The sequence below is a fragment of the Poecilia latipinna genome, unplaced genomic scaffold (genome assembly GCF_001443285.1).
Source record: "Poecilia latipinna isolate Pla-1442-1.1 unplaced genomic scaffold, P_latipinna-1.0 Scaffold484, whole genome shotgun sequence".
Taxonomy (NCBI): domain Eukaryota; kingdom Metazoa; phylum Chordata; class Actinopteri; order Cyprinodontiformes; family Poeciliidae; genus Poecilia; species Poecilia latipinna.
Window position 1 is genome coordinate 116,052 of NW_015113100.1, and position 17,205 is coordinate 133,256.

The 17,205-nt window shown below is 37.3% G+C and overlaps 2 protein-coding genes across 3 annotated transcripts in view; one reads left to right on the top strand and one right to left on the bottom strand.

Annotated features, from left to right (window-relative positions):
- The window catches only part of psen1 (presenilin 1), a 17,409-nt gene extending 5,234 nt beyond the window's left edge, over positions 1-12,175 (bottom strand). Inside the window, exons 1-9 of one of the 2 annotated variants that reach the window (XM_015039777.1) lie at positions 12,024-12,175; positions 10,194-10,277; positions 6,170-6,486; positions 5,210-5,351; positions 4,727-4,794; positions 4,398-4,618; positions 2,854-2,952; positions 2,083-2,175; positions 1,828-2,004 (exon numbers count right to left, since the gene is read on the bottom strand). In XM_015039777.1, coding sequence (XP_014895263.1) covers positions 1,828-2,004; positions 2,083-2,175; positions 2,854-2,952; positions 4,398-4,618; positions 4,727-4,794; positions 5,210-5,351; positions 6,170-6,486; positions 10,194-10,229 — 1,153 coding nt within the window. In that variant the 5' untranslated portion in view covers positions 10,230-10,277; positions 12,024-12,175. Of the gene's footprint in view, positions 1-1,827; positions 2,005-2,082; positions 2,176-2,853; positions 2,953-4,397; positions 4,619-4,726; positions 4,795-5,209; positions 5,352-6,169; positions 6,490-10,193; positions 10,278-12,023 lie in introns of both variants that reach the window. The other variant, XM_015039776.1, reaches the window with a different exon arrangement.
- An 887-nt stretch (positions 12,176-13,062) lies between these two features.
- LOC106951977 (ERH mRNA splicing and mitosis factor) lies at positions 13,063-16,233 on the top strand. Its single transcript, XM_015039778.1, has 4 exons — positions 13,063-13,169; positions 13,994-14,081; positions 14,690-14,810; positions 15,997-16,233. Exons 1-4 carry the CDS (start codon positions 13,167-13,169, stop codon positions 16,097-16,099), a joined length of 315 nt encoding a protein of 104 aa, XP_014895264.1. The 5' UTR covers positions 13,063-13,166; the 3' UTR covers positions 16,100-16,233.
- Positions 16,234-17,205: the final 972 nt, after the last annotated feature.

Genomic DNA, 17,205 nt, shown 5'->3' on the forward strand with positions numbered 1-17,205 from the left:
GCTTTTCACAGCTGTAATTACTGTGGGGAAAATATAAAAATAAAGAGCTCCGACCCCATATTTACAGAAGATTTAAGTTAGAAAGAGCACGGGGTGTCCAGATGGGTAAAGGACATAAAAACCAGCAATTGCCATAAATGATAACTTCCTAATCTGATTTGACCAAGAAGAGGAGTGACTGCGGCATGGAGAGAGAGAGAGAGGCGACGCGTGAAGAAACATTGCAAAAATGTTTTATGTGTTTGCCAAGAAGGAAACGGAGGCGACGAAGAGAAAAGAATCTGCAATTTAATGGGGTAAAGATTATAAAGCTCGTGTTCATGGTACAGCTGGGGAGGGGAGCCAAAGAACTCATAATGTACCATTATGGCTGTTTATGAATGCAAGAGTAGCCGTGTTTTAAAAAACTTTCCTTTTTGGGCATAATGGATCTGTAAAACTCTTAAAACGACCATGTGTGTAACTTGGGCTTCAGAAATAAACCTGCATCGTCATCATACAGGAGATGGTAAGCATTTGAATAATTGATTATTCTGGCGATTAATTGATTTTTTTGACGATTAATCAATTGTCCTGACGATTAATTGAATTATACAATATTAGAAATGCATTAAAATATGCAAATACACAAATAACTTAATTCATTTTTAAATAAGGAAGTGAATATTTTACTGCCTAAAAAGCAACAGCATAGCATCCCTATAGTGAACTTGGACCGGGTGAAGCTAAAACTATTCCACTTGGAGAAATTTTGGTTATAACATATTTACATACAAAGGTGTTTCTTGTCCTAAATGCAAAATGTATGTCTTTTTTGGTGTAATTAATTCTCAGAATATGTTGTTTTATTTCACCAAATGGCCTTTTCTTGTGTCTGTATACTTCAGTTAAGAATTAGTCAATTATTAAATTAGTTGACAACTATTTCATTAATTACAATTAAGCTGATTTATCATCTCAGCCCTATTTGGTTCCACATTAAAAAAAAGGTAATCCCAAGTTATTTAAAGACACGGTGAACAAAAGGTTTCCCTCTATGCTGATGATCTATTAGTTTTTTGCTTCAAATCCCCAAATTTAACTTTTTATTTCCAATCCCTCGGTTTTATTAAATTACTGTGATTATTCTCTGGAAATGGACTTGAGCGCCACCAGTGGAAACCCCAGCAAAGGTGTTGCTTTATCATCTGAATGGTTAGGATCAGGGCAAATTTCCATTACAAATGCACGCAAAACGTTGTCAATATTCTGTTAATGTTGGTAAAACACAATTTCGTAATTGTGGTGTTTTCAATAAATTAGAAATGCAATTAAAATCACACGTGTATAAGTTTGTTCAAACAATAAGTCGTTAAAAAAACCTGCCGCGCCGTCATCCTCCTACCACTTCCTGTCATCTTTTCTTCTAGTACTAACATCTGGTTGTTGATCACGATGCGAAAAGAGTGTTTCTGTTGCAATTTGACAAAATACACTAATTTCAATGCAGCCGAAAAACCATCTCATCCCAGCATGGGAACGTTTTATCATAAGACATTTCTGTTTTTTTTTTTTTTTTTTTTTTTTTTTTTTTCCAGGTTTCCATGAAGAAACACTCAAATTTGCGCAATTATACGATTAATGGAAACGTAGCTACAGTTAATAAAGACACACTGGCACCAACACCTCACGTGAACTCATGTAAACATTCAGTTTTCTGACCTGTTTTATATCCAATGCCACTAATAAAAAGCCACTCGGCCAGGTTTTTAATATCAAGGTTTTTTTGTTTTGTTTTTTTAAATCCTTGTTAAATAAAAATAAAAAGATTCGATGTCAAGCACTCACTCTCCTCATCGTCATCTTCCGCAGGCGGACGCGCAGACGGCATCTGTTGGATCTCCCGTCTGGTCTCCTCGGTGGTCTGCAGCTGCCCCAGCCGGTGCTCCTGCTGACTGACCCAGGAGGAGGTGAAGCCGCCGTCGTCCTGCGAGGGACTCGACGGCGCCGGAGACTCTACGGCCGCTGACGAACAACCAGGAGTTTCGAATGTTAAAAATCATCTGGGACCGAACTGTTTCAATTATCTGAATCCTTACTCACAGTCTTGAGTCTGTTGTTGAGGAGGAGACGCTTCTGTGGAGTTCCTCTTCGGCCCGTCGGTGTCGGCCATGTTGACGAGCCAAACCATCGTAGCTGGAGAAGAAGGAAATGAGGAAAAAATAAAAATAAAAAAATCGAACACAAAGTCTAAAGCTTCCATTTCAGCAGGGTGGTTAAAGAAACTTAGATCAGATAAAATACATACTTAATAAAACTGCATTCTGTGAAACACAGACTCTTTAAGTCGCAGTTTGTGATCAGTTATTGGTTAGTTTCAGAACATTTTAATAATTCATGAATAATAAAATTAGTAAAACGTGAGAATTTCAATGATAAAATGTTAGAAACCTCCAGTTCTAAATACACACAAAAGTAACTTTACACCCAAAAACAGTGAAATAGCTGTTTTCTAATTTTTGACTTATTTCTTAGCAATTAAAAATCCATATGATAAATGACAAAAACACAGGTTGTGATATGCTAAGCTAAAAATACAGTTTATGGCCTAAATATAAATCACTGTAGAAAAACATTTCATTTTTATCTTTAACTAATGGATTCAGATGCTACGTTTGGAATCTCAAATTTCATTATTCCATAATTATTCAGATCAACATTCAAATCAAAGAGACGCTTTTCTAGACTATTCAAATCAGTGTAAAAAAAATCTAATATTTAATTATGAACAAGCTAATAAATCTCAGCCGTAATATTGTCTCTACTGTGTGATAACTAAAAAAATAAAAAACAGACTTATCTTATCTGACTTACAAGAATAGATGAGAGCTGGAAAAATGGGTTCGTTTCTCTCCTGAGCCGTTTCTACAAGGATCCTCAGCGGTCCTTTGGGGCAGAGCACAGCCAGCAGGTCTGTGATCGGAGAGACCATGAAAATCAGGAAGATGATGTTTATAAGGTGTCATCAACAACAACAAATAAGAAACTGCAGATTTTCTGGCTCCTACAATCCTAAATATCCCCCATTTGAATGGCTTCTTATAGCGGTGCACAAATAAATCAGCCGGTCGGTAAATTGGCCCAGATTCCCTTAATTTTTCTGAGATCTGCTGTTACTCACATGAGAAGCTGATCGACTGGCTGATGTTTTGGGACGATATTTGTGGTTTCTTTTCTAGTACTGGCATCAGCTGATAGATGTATGGTTCCTACAATATGTTAGCACACTTTTTATATCCATTTGTAATGTTTTGTTACTAAATGATTCTATTTTTGTTTAAATTTAGACTGGAGTATCACTGTCATTTTAATTGTGTGAATCTTGAGAAAGAAAAAAAAGTGTTATATCGGCTTCAAGAATCGGAATCAAAGAAAAAGAAAATAAAAGTTGGAAGCACATATCAGGGATTGGTAAGCTTGGTGTCACAGTAGTCATCAGCATCATCCATAGAAAGCCTGTATGGCTGTAATAATAAACGCTCTATTGCCAACTTAGTGACTGAATTTAGCAACGAAAAAATATTATTGGCCAAAATCAGAATTGAAAGAATCGGGTATTTTAAAGATCGGTGATCACTGAAATCACTCTGATGCAGGCATGACCTGGTTAACCTGGTTAACTAGTCCAGCTAGCTAGATAAGACTTTATGGATCCCCGAAGGAGAGAAATGAGTTTGTCTCAGCATGGCACACAACAATAATAAAAAATGTTGTAGTTTAACTTGGTAAAAGTTGTTGTGTCAAACCCGTTAAAATCTGTTTTTCAGACTAAACCTTATGATTGGGCGAATGGGACGCGTTCCAAAGATTCTGTAAGTTTTGAACTGGATGGTGGAAAACAAACCAAAACACTGGTTGGTGGTTGCAGTTTGACGAAATGTGCTAAATCTGGGGCCCGTTTTCCCACTCCACATGCTTTGTTTCTATGTTGACAATATGTTGCAGAGATGTGATTTTTTCCCACCTCAAGTTATTTTTTTTCCCCGACTAACAAAAGGGCAGCGCCTCCCATGATGGCTGCCGCCCCAGGCCCCTGTCTACCCATGTCTTATGCTGCTTGTTTGTCTTTGGATGAGCCATACCGGCATGAATTTCGTCGCGCTTCTGTGCAATGACGATAAAGGCCGTGTCTGATTCTGATGGGTTTTTTTGTTTTCCTTTTTGTTACCACAAAGGAAAAACAGTGTAACCCGTGGCCCGACATGTCATATGTTTATGAGGTTGAAATTAAAACATCGTCTGGCAGCTGCTGTATGAACTTTAAATGTTGGTAAAAAAACAAAAAAAAAAAACAAAACAAAACAAAAATAAAAAACAGTGAGCTATTTGAGGGTTAGGAAATGGACGGGAAGATTTACCGTAAACGGATATGACTGCCAGGATGAGCCAGGCGGTCCACTCTGGCAGGTATTTGATGAAAACCAGCGCCATCAAGGCGCTAATCATGATGAGGTAGGCCTGCTGGAGCCGCAGAGGTCCTTTCCAGTGGATGCAGATCATGCCGACCACGCCGAAGTTCCACACGACTATTGCCAGGGTGAAGTAGTCCATGGCTACATTGTAGGTTTTGAAAACCTCCCTGACAGAAAGAGTACGGACGTCAGGAAGTGGCAGACTCCTCCGCACACGCGGAGACCCATCGGTACGTTCGGAAAAATGAATTTAAATGTACGTTAGCGAGACTTACTGGAGGTAGATGAAGGAGAAGAAGAAGAGCAAGAGGAGGGAGGAGAGAAACAGCCAGCCTTGGATCACCTGAGAAAGGAAACATGAGACTGGTTAGCATGTAGCATGGCTAGAGCATCTCTGGTTAATCTGTGTTTGTTCCAGTGCCAACATTGAAGGAACAGGAGGTTTGGTTAGGATTTTATTTTTCAATTTAATCAAACATCTGTGAAAGTTTCTCACTCAGAATTTTCTTAAAATAAATATATTTCTTTCTAAAATAACAAAAAGCGCAGAGATGGCTGCGGCTACATACACTGAAGTCTATGGTTGACAAAATATAAGAATAAGTTTAGGGAACCAGTTTGGTTGGGAACCATTAGCTTGACCAACTTTCCTTTTGGAATATAAAATATAAAATGGTAATAAAAGCAAATACAACATGAACTAGAAAGGGGAAAAAAATCTCCATATTTATTCACTACATTACTGAAGATCACTGTACCTTGTAGCAGCGATACTTGTACAACAACACCAGCACCAGCGTCATGACGATGATGACAGTGATCATGATGGTGGCGTTCAGGATGGAGTTGACGGCTCGCTGTGCTACGGTGTCCGTCTCTTCAGGGAACGGTGTGTAGATCCTAGAGACCATGTCGGAAACAAAACTGTTTAAGCAACTTAAAAAAAATACATAAATTTAAAAAAATAAATAAAATTTATATATTTATATGTATATATAGATCTGATTACAAAAACTGTTGAAGGCATTTCATCACCTCCAATAGTTGTCATAGAAAAATGCCCCGTCCCTCATCACCAGATCAACCATTTTTCATATTTAGGAAATATGAAACACACCCTTTATTCCCCCTGTTTTTTCCTAAATAAGTCTCATTTTTTCCATTGAGTGTATTTTATTTGTTATATACAATTACTTTTTTTTATGTTGTAAATTACAGCTAAATTGTTGTTTATTTAAAAAAAAAGAATTGGAGAAAATAAAGAAAAAGGACAGGATCATAACTGAGCTCAGCTTAAACCAAAGCTATCGACTTTAAAAAAGTTTCAGTGTGTCGCCTCATGTAGTAGCTCATATATGGCACAACTAATACATAAATTTTTTTTAAAATATATGTTATATTCTAAGCACAATTCTCATAAAACTTATGATAGACTAAATTCACTTTCAAGGGTGAAAACATAAATATTTCTTCAATGTTTTTTGGATTTTTTTTAATGTTTCCTAGAAACAAGGGGTGGTTCAAATTACCCCCATCTTCCCTACTGTCAATTGATGAATAAAAAAAAAAAGAAGAAAAAAAAAAAGAAAAACTCAATGCCTCCACCTAGTGGTAGTTCTGTTCCACTACACGAAAAACCAACTAGAGGTGTGATTGGTTTTAAATGAGGTCAGAGTCCACAGCTGCGTCCCTGTTGATAAGGCTCATAAAGCACTCACAGCCTCTGGCCGTCGTTCTTGGTGTAGAAGCTGACGGACTTTATGGTCGCCACCACCACCACCATGCACAGCGTCACGGGAACAAAGAGCATGATGACGTGCTTGGCCCCGTATTTCAAGGTCATCTCCTCGTCCTCCTCCTCTTCGTTCTCCACCACTCGAGCGGGATGGGTGGCGGGGGGCTGGCCGTTCTGCTCGGGTCCGGAGCCGTCGCCCCCTCCCTCATCGCCAGAGCCTCCCCTGGACCTGGCTCTCGTCGCCGGAGCCTCCTGGGGTTGCTGGGCGGCCTCTGGGCTCGAGTTCGCCTGCTGTTGGTCCTTCTGGCAAAAAGCAGAAGGAACCTCGTTATTCGCAGTGGATCATTCGTATGCAAGACTTGAAAGGATACAATATGTCACATTTCCATAATCACTCTGGCCAGCTGGATGAACTCCCACTGCTCTTCATGAAGTTCTTAAAGAGTTGGGAAGATTTTGGTGACTTGGCACAGGATGGTTGCTTAAACACAGAGCAGAGGAGGAAGGTGCAAACATCAACACTGCAGCCGGTTCTGCTCCGGTTACTGAGTGACCGAAGCAGGAAGCTGAACTCCTTCTAGCTGCAAATGTCAATACAAGACTTTTTGTCAAGTAATCAGTGAGTGAAAACCTCCGTTACTTTTACATGTGAAGAAAATGTGTGAAGCAACTTAAAACATCCAAAAAACAGACGTAAGCCAGTTATCAAAGTACACAGAGGTTTTCAAAAACTGATACAATAAAAAAAAAAAAAATCCCCCATCATACTGTTTTTACTACTGATACACCAATAAACTGATTTATTTAATTTTGGGAGATCAGAGATTGGCAGATTCTTACAACCGATCTTATCTTCATTACGTCTGAACAAACGCAATTAGCAATAGTCTCCCCACTTTTGCCAACTGAGCAACGGTTTTTTGCTACATTGAGCGACTTTTCAGACAGAAGAATCGGTAAAAATTGGAATCAGTACAACCCAAGTTTCTAGAGTTTAAACTTGTATTAATGAGACTCCAGATGAAGTACGGGGTTGATGGGAATTTTCATGTGCATTACTTTCTCCACTGCTGCATACTGCCTCACAGCTGGCTGAAAGAATACTACAAAAATGTCCTCTCATTTCCAAGGAAGACAAAAATAGCTGTTTGGAAATTTTTCCAGTCATGAAAAAATGATGATGTTACAGCTGAAGGAGCGCCACCTGTCTGTTTTTAATGGAAACCCCGTTTCAAAGTTAATATTAACAAACTAACAGCAACACATCTGTTAAAAAAATTGACTAAGTAGAAAACTGGCTAATACTTGGTGTTATTTTGTAAAAAGCATATCATCAGTAAGGTGTACAATAATGCACAAATAGTGGGTGTTTATTTTTAGATTTTGCCAAAGTTCATGAAGCAAAATATTATAAAAAACAGAACTATTCTCTGGACACATTGAAAGATGCTGTATATAAAGAAAATTTGACGTTTTTCTCTTTGTTGGTTATGACGTTACAGTATTCCCATCACTCTGTCAGGTTTACAATCTCAGTTACTGAAATTAATACCAGATGTGAGCCATCAAGGTAGCAAAGGTACGAATATAATATTGGCTTGAGGAGCATCAATGCTTTCCATTTGAAATATAATAGGCTACAACTACGGCAAACACTCCTACACAGTGATGCTGGCTCTGTAAAAATAACCTGCATTTTTGCACATTGTTGTTCCTAATCCTGTCGCAATAAATCAATAAATCAATAAATCAATTCATCACATGATCAATCAAAACGACCTTTGCATTTGTTTGACTCTTTCTACTAAAGACTGGATGACAACAATTTTCACTCTGGTATTTTGGTCTCAACTAGCCTCTTTTTGAAGGACAATTATGTTTACAGAAACTTTATAATTCATTTTATTTGTTGTTTTATTTATTTTGTCTATTTAAATGTCTTCCAGTTCCAGTCTTAAATAGTCATTAGAGTGTAAAGTTCATCGATCTTGCAGAATGTGTTCTTGCGTTATCACGGCATTTCCATCGTATTACTTTGAAAACGGTCTCAAAACAACAATATCATCTTTTATCGCAATAACTTCTGGGACAATTTATCGACCAGCAAAACTTGTTATTGTGACAGGAGCAGTTCCTCCCAAGTTAAACGTGTTGCAACGCCGGTGGCAGCAAGCAGAGACAGCGCTTGTAGCTTTGGGCTCGGCTGTTGCGCAATAGTCAGGGGGGAAATAATTGTGGTTGTTCGAGCAGGATGAACTCCAAACTGTGAATGAAAGCGGAATTAGACCTACATGACTTCAGCTTTTAGGGCAAACCAGAGAGACGCTGACTTCTCCTTAGGGCGTGAGAATAACCACAAGACATAAACCGCTGACTTCAGCGCTAAATTTATGGCATTTCAGAACCAAACAGGGTGCAGCAGTGGTGCTAAAAAGTGATGTCAGACTCGCTGTAAATCCCCTCGAGGATGTGTTCCGTCAGCAAAAAAAAACAAAAACAAAATTCAGATAAAATAAGTGTTTGACGTTCAAGTGCCAGACTATGAGGCAAGCTGATACTTGCAGCCTGGGAGAGAGCATGAAGCACTTTGACCAGACACGATCGGAGCGCGGCGAGAGGCATCGCCAGAAATCAGGTCAGAACGGTGAGAGTTAAGTGAACGGTATTCTGTGCGCCGTTTCTTCTCAAGCCTGGGAATAAGGCCAAGAGCACACGATGCAGAGTCAACTGGCGTTAAATTAAACAGCATTTAGCAGCAACTCCAACAGGTGTTGGGTGACATTTCCACACTGAATCAGAAATCTGACCAGAAATTATCACTAAAAATGACACGATATGCAAAAATAGTCATACTGTGTATAATAATTATTGTAATAACAGTGTAATACTGTCAGGTGATGTTTTACAGTATGACCTCTAGAGTGAATAATGTTCTGCCAAGGAAATAAAAGCGTTTGACTTCGTCCTTCAGCTGTGACGTAAACACCTGTATTTACAGTAACAGCAGATTAGTAAACCACGGCAGCTGGAAAAAGTATTCAAACCAGATGAAATTGTTCACATTTTTTAGGTTACAACCACAAACTTTCATGTTTCTTAACATAGCAGTGCATAAATGGAAGTTAAAAGATAAGAAAAACGTGATTTTTTTCCCCCTCCCGAATTTAAAGTGTGATGTGTGGATATCCAGCTCTCTTTCATGGCCCTACATAAAATCTAATACAGCCAACTGATTTTAGATGTTAACTAATTAAAAAATAGATTAAATTATCATCTGATGTGCTTTTAGTACAAATGCAATGAGACAACTTTAATTCAAACACTAAAAATAAGCAGAAAACTCTCGAACGCACCATTCCTACAGTAAAGCACGGTGGTGGCGACATCATGCTCTGGGATGCTTTCATTCAGCAACGAGAGAAAAGCTGGTCAGAAAAAAATTGCTGTTCAGAGACTCTCCATCCAGACTGAATCAGCCAATTCCCATGAAAATAACTAAACAAACAATTTCTAGATGTGAAAATCTGACTGGAATAAACCCTAAAAGGTGGATTTATTAAGTATTGTCACAACGGGAGGAAAACAAATGTATTTAATTCAATTTATATGTAATTTATATAAGCATTCGGGACGACCTTCTGTTGGTCTAGCACACAAATACAGTTTTTGGGTTGGGAACATGAAAAAATGTAAAAAAGCTAAAGCTTTGTGAATACGTTTGAACAGCACCATAATGTAACGCTTAATAAACTCACTGTAGTCGAGAACGTAGACGTAAATCAAATACAGTCGCAATCCAAAATGGCCAAACAACAACCAAACTTTACTGACGTTACAGGAAGTTCTCCCACTCTGCATGACATCAAACTGACTCAGTGCTTTGATGCAGAAAATGTTTAAACCAAAGAAAAAACAAAAATGTTGTGTAATTATTAGCCAACACTTTCCAGAAACAGACACACAGAGAGAGAGTCATCTAACTGCTGTGACCGAGGTTTCATACTGACCATATTGTTTTCAACATCCTCTGCGTTGTTCGCCATGTTGGCTCAGCCGACACTTGCCCTCACATGCAAACAATCCTCTTTCACCTTGATGCAGAAGAAGAAGAAGAAGAAGAAACACAATCATGATTAGACCACCAGAAACAAATAAAGAGTACAATCTTTACTGAAAGAGACTGAACTGAAACCATTTGAAATGACCTCAAACTGGGTGATTAGGAACAAAATATCACAGTCAGCAGATGTTTCCGATATGGGCAAGGCGAGAGGCGGCCCAGGGCGGCTTCTCCTCTAGGGTGGCCAAATTAATAAACATTTGTGGAGTTAAATCTGTGGCCTACGTTTCAAAACATTTAAGAAAATTTAATTTGTTTCTTTAAGTGTAATAGTATATACTGTCTTATTAAAAAAATATTTTTTAGAGGTTCCTTAACAGTTGTGTGTTGAAATTTGTGTTTTGGTCAAAATGCAACTGCAGTACACAGAATTTCAGAAATGTTTGACTAATGGTGCAGCTTATTTTAATCACATTTTCTACAGAATTTATTTTTTGTATCATTGTATGCTTTTAACTGCATGGTACACACTATGTTTGCTCCTATTCTAGGTTCTTCCACATTTTTTTTTTTCAAATAAAATAATAAAAGAAACTGAGTGTGCCTGCAATGGCACATGATGATCTCAACGTTGGGTCAAGGCTCCAAACAGGCTAGGACCGCCTCTGAATACAACAATAATACTTTATATATAAAAGAATTTATCTTTATTGCAGTAGAAAATGGATACACTTGGCATTATTTTCACTCAAATTCACAAATCACTGGCAAAAATAAAGGCTTTAAAAATGAAACAAGTTAATGTAATCACATTATCTCACTCTTGATTTTTTGTTTGTTTGTTTGTTTGTTTACATGTTGTAAGAAGTCCACAGGTGGACAGTAAATGTGACGAGACTTTCTCCCAGTATTGGGTCACACAATTGTTAGGATGTGTCATGCACAAAAGAGACTACTAGACTCTGCACACGGCTTCGTATTAAAAGAAAAACCTCAATATAATGCAAGTCTTTGTAACCAAACACATACTGGCAGTCCAGGGTAAAATTAACACTGTGAAGAGAAGCAAAGACATAAAGTCATATTTTACTAATTGAAACCTTGTTGAAACTCTGAACAACCTCAAAAGAGCACAGTATACATAGTAGAAAGCTTCAGCAACATTTATTTAAAACTGATTTTTAGAGATAGTGTGCATAATTGTGCCACCAATTATGTAAAAAACATTTACTGACTTTCTTCAAATTAAAGGTTTAAATTTAAGGACTTTTGTTATTTTACATTCAAACACTATGCTGATGTAATTTAAGGGTCTTTATTTTCAGGCTTCTTGCTATTTCTTTAATACGATATTTGTGTCTGAAATCCTGAAATCATATCCTACCAAACAAGATCTAAACTCCAAAATAAACTTTTGAAGATTGTGATACATTAGCATATTAAGAATACCAATATGATTTCCATTAGTGGGAACAGTGAGGATTAATAATACCATAGAAATGCACGCCATTAATATTTGCCGAGTTGCTACGGAGCAATAAGGATTTCCTCATGTTAGATGATAAGCAGAAAAACATAAGCTTGAGATAAAAGCTGTAAAGCCTGTTTTAATGCTCACATGGACATTTTACCATTAGGTAAACGCTACATTGGCTAGTCAATGTTAGCCAGTGTTGTCTTTACGGCACAGCGGAGCTAAGCGGCTAACACTGGGTAAACCCCACAGCTCAAATTAAATACGGTTCTTTAATAATACTCCATGAAAACCCGCACTTACCTACAGCGAATGTTGTGTACTTTATTTAAAAATTATGTTTAATGGGTGTAAAACCCGGACAATCACTCCTCCTCCTTTTTGTTGTTCCTGCCTTCCTCCCAGAACATCCGTCCGCTTCCTGCTCGAGTCGATTCGGCTCTCATCGAGCTGCGGTGGCGGAGCTCCGGAGGCAGGCGGAAGCAGCTCCAGTGGAAGCCGGAAACGGCTCCACCAATACTTCACAATAACAGGCCCTATTCACGAGCCTCAACCTATGACTATACGTACCCAACAGTAGGATTACATTAACTAAGTCCTAAATATTTTGTCCTAAATATTATATTCTAGATATTCAATGAAAAGTAGTATAGGTGTCAATTAAAATTTGAGATGTTATCAATGCATTTACAGAATTCAGATGCATCTGCTTCAATTTAAAACCCTTAAAATATCTACAACAGGGTATATTTGATGTTTTATTTTAAATTGAGGGGTGTTTTTTATCTTTATTAAATTGATCACTTAATAAATTTAATTAGAGTAGTGTTGGGGATAGCTGTTTCTAAAGGTGCCATTGCTATGCAAGATCCTAGTTGAGTAAAATAGATTTTAAGGCCTGATTAATTAATTCATTATCACATGTATGTCATAATTTTAGAAAAATTTTAAGATTTTAAATTTATAAGAGTATTCTTGATTAAGTGAATAAAAGGTTTAGGTGTGGCTTTACATATTTTTGTTATATTGTGATTCAGTGCTTTTAATTAAAGAAGTTGAATACTCTTTTTCCATTAACATCTACAAGATTTTTCACCAAAACAATGCCTTTACTACACCAGTCCTTCTTGGATAAGGACTTTTTGTTGCGAATAATCACTGAGTAATTCCATAAAGCAGAAACACGTGGAGAAAAATTATGGGTAAATATCGAGTATGTAATGATCTGTTTGTGTGCATAACATAACAGCAGGATCAACTTTTTCAGTGGTGACAGTTGAATATTTCCGCCCGCCAGTGGAGCTGCTTCCGCCTACTGCCGGAGCTCCACTAGATTCTCGTCTCTTTCATTCTGTTTCCCGTCAGTTAATTGTTCTTCCGGTGACAGAGGTCAGCTCGCTCGAACGTAACAGGTATCCCTGAAAATCTACGAAAGCCACCAAAAGCATGGTATGTTTTAATGTTAGGTTAGTTGTGGAAATTACGTTTTACACCTTCCAATGAAAATCAAAGCTTACGCATTATGTCAAATTAATTATAGCGACTTAAACGAAAACTTACGGTAAATACAGTTGCTAACATTAGCGTGAAATATCTGAGACATATTTAACTGCTGCAACAACAAACTCATCGATAAAATGACATTTTTTGTATAAGTTAAGCTTTGACAACATATTTCGGTGGATTATTCGTTGTTTAGTCATTTTTAACCGTAAATGACGGAGTGTAGCATTTTCCTCATGGCAGAGGCTCTGTACATTTTCATTTGAAAACGTGTAAGTTACAGAACTTAAGATTAATGATAAACGTATATCTCGTTTTGATATCATAAATGTTATTTAATTGTCTTAACAGCCCAAAGCTGTGTAATTCAATGATCATTACCTGTGTTTGAACTGATAATAAGCATATACCAGTTGAGTTGGGAGATAAGGCTTTGCTAGTTTTATGGAGTTTCAGAAAAACAATTTTTATTCACACCGTTGTTGACTATATAGCACTTTGTAAGCTTTATGGAATGTGAACTTTATTTTTATTAACGTAATATTGTTGGAGCTGAGAAAGAAAGCTCTGTTGTATAATCAAGGCCTTCAATCAAAAGGTCTCATTTTCTGACACGTCTGAAACAACACACACACACACACACACACACACACACACACATACATAATTCACATATTTAAAGTAGCTTTTATTTATTTGAAAACAAGTGTACTTTGAATGAGACAATGATTACTTTTAGTTGCATGTAACAGCATCAATATGAATTTCAGTCTCACACCATCCTGCTGGTGCAGCCCACGAAGAGGCCAGAGGGTCGGACATATGCTGATTATGAATCGGTCAATGAATGTATGGAAGGTAAGCGGAAGTGGAACGCTACAAAAGCAATTTGCCCATTTACAGAATCACAGAAACTTTCAAAGTCTCTCTCTTTTTTTTGTTTTGTTTTGTTAATTTTCATTTGCCAAACCAAAACCTAAACACTCTTAACGCATCAAGAAAAATTTCTTTCCAGGGGACATTGAATAGAGTGAATCAGTACGCAACATATTATGCTCTATTGAAGCTCATGAACCAATGAGAAACAAGGTCATGTCACTCAGTCTGGTTAGGTCTTATTGGTAGTTAATCGAAGTATTTTATTATTATTATTATTTTTTTACATTAGTTAGGATCATGTTTTTCCTTGTGACTCTTCAGTATTAAAAAGCAATTGAACTATTTTCTCTCTCCTGAACACCAACACTACTATATCCAAATGGCAAAGTCAATATCAAAGCATTAATGGAGTGAAAGATTGTTGCACACACAGCAGAACATTTTCATTAATTTTCCAGTCAGAATCTGTGATCAAAAGATTGAGAATACATTTCTGCAAATGTCTTGTAATTCGTCCACATTGAACTTGCATTATGTGTCTGTTTTTAGTATAACAGTGTAATTTATTGTATTTTTCTATCCTGCAGGTGTTTGTAAGATGTATGAGGAGCATTTAAAGAGGATGAACCCCAACAGTCCGTCCATCACATACGATATCAGCCAACTCTTTGACTTCATCGATGACCTTGCTGACCTCAGCTGTTTGGTGTAAGTTGATGTAAAATAATCCTTCCTGATTGTTAATCTTTAAAAAAAAGTACATTTCACATTAACGGAGCTTTTACATTTTTGGGTGCTGCCTTTAAGTGTTATTATTAGACTAAAACTCAACACAAAACTAGTAATTTAAATATTATGGCACACATTCATTGGAAGAGCTACAAATGGCCCACGGGGCACACTTTGGACACCCCTGATGCAGAGATGACACATGAACATTTCCTGATATTTACACAAGAATTTAGGGAGGGGGGGGGAAGTAAACTGAACCATCGACTTTTGTTTAAGAATGAAAAATCGACAAATATTTCAACTGCTGCAGAAAGAGTCAAACATATTGATCAAGTCGTGCTGTGAATGAGGCTGCAGAAATGGAGAGGTGGATACTCTGGTTGTGTGATTATAACAGAACTTTGATATGAAAGAGGTTAATATTTCCACACTGAAACCATTTGAGTCGTTCAGTTTATAAGTTAAAAAATAACAACAAAGAAACATTCACAAAGTCACAAAAATTTAATTTAGGTGGACCTACCTCCGCCTTCGAGGACGTAGCTCCTCCTCAGTCACAGTTTCCAAGCCTCTGCCTCAAATAGCAGGCTGGCTCCTCCAGACTAGCCAGCAGCAATTAGCAAACACCTGGTGTAACAACTGAGTATCTGCAAAGCTCATTATAGGAGCTACTTCTCAGTGCAACGCTGGGAAAAACGTTGATAAAGGCTTAATAGGGGAGCAATATTGTGATGACTTCCTGAAGACGGAGTTTCAGAAAGAGCAGGAGTTTCTTAAAGAGACAGAGGCCCAATTTTTATAAATTATATAGTCAAATTTCTTTTATATTTGATATTTACAGCATTTTTATCACAACAGAAAGTAGCATTGTTACTTGATATTGAAAAAGAAAGAGCTCTCCTAACATGCCTTTTTTTTTGTTAATTGAGTTTGTATTTTCATAGTTTAGCAGCTTCGTAGAGACATCGAGCTGTCCACCTGTCAAATGTGACCATTTGACCAACTTTTAAAGCTCTATTCTCAAAATTAGGAAAGGGTCATCCTCTGGGGCACGAGAAAACTTTGGTCAATATCAAAACAGTTGTATGTTTTCAAATGAATGGCGGCGTTCTGTTGTGAGGAGTCAGGCGCAAACAGACCTAAAGCTGTCATTCCGTCTCAGGTATCGTGCCGACACACAGACGTACCAACCGTACAACAAGGACTGGATCAAAGAGAAGATCTACGTGCTGCTTCGTCGTCAAGCCCAGCAGGCAGCCAAGTGAAGCCCATGAGAAAATGTGGGGTGTGGGGCAGGGAGGTGCGTTTAAAGGTTGTGTTTTTGGTGTTCTTTTCACATGGGGAGTGTATTTTATATATCCTTGTTTGACTTATTAATAAAGATTCCTATTAAACACTAGTTCTCATCATGTTGCTTAATAGTCTGCATACAAACAATACACAGCACTTCGAACATGGTGGTGGCAGCATCATGCTGTGGGGATGCTTTTTTTTTTTCCAACAGTTGACTGGAACATGGAAGGAGCTAAAATAAAGGGCAAAATGGAGCAACAGGATTATATTACAGTGAAAGTTTTTATTTTATCGGGCTAAATACAAATGCATGCCGCACCTTTCAGATTCTTATTTGAAAGACCAGATATTCTTTTTTTTTCTTTCCATCTCCTTCTTAATTATTACAAGCTAATATATTGAAGTTTGTGGTTGCCAAGTGACAAAATGCGGAAAACGTCACAAATACTTTTGTAAGGTACTTTATTTGGTGAGTGTTTTCAGGAGAATAACTTAAAGGAGCCAGAAGAAACATTTTTCAGCAAGGAGAGGGAAATTGATTAGAGTTGATAGGAGCATATATGGAGCAAAATAAAGGGCAAAACACATATATCCAGACAACAGGCCTAGATTCATTTATTTAATTGGGCTGAATACAAATGCACGTTGCATCTTTAAGATTTTTGCTTAAAAAAACGTTTTAAATACACTTAAAGGAATTCATGCTTGATACTTAAAATGGTTCACAAGATCAAATATATTTTTACACATTCTTAACTGGCCTTTCCATTGTTTCTATCGATTTTTATTCATGTAATTTTAGGTCTTTTAAGTTAGTTTCCTGAAAACACTCGCCACCCAGGTGAAAAATATATTGGTATATACTTAAGCGTGCTAAAATCTAATATATTTTAGAAACGATAGTAAAATAAATTTCATAAGTGCTGTTTTGAACATTTACTTCGTACTAAGTAAACTTTAGATTAATTTGAAATTCACCTTAATTAACTTTCCCATAAATTCCGCGTATGTCGGAGTGTGGAGGCATGTGTTTTTAAACTTTTACGTTGTCAGAGGATTAAAGAAAAGGGGAAAAAAA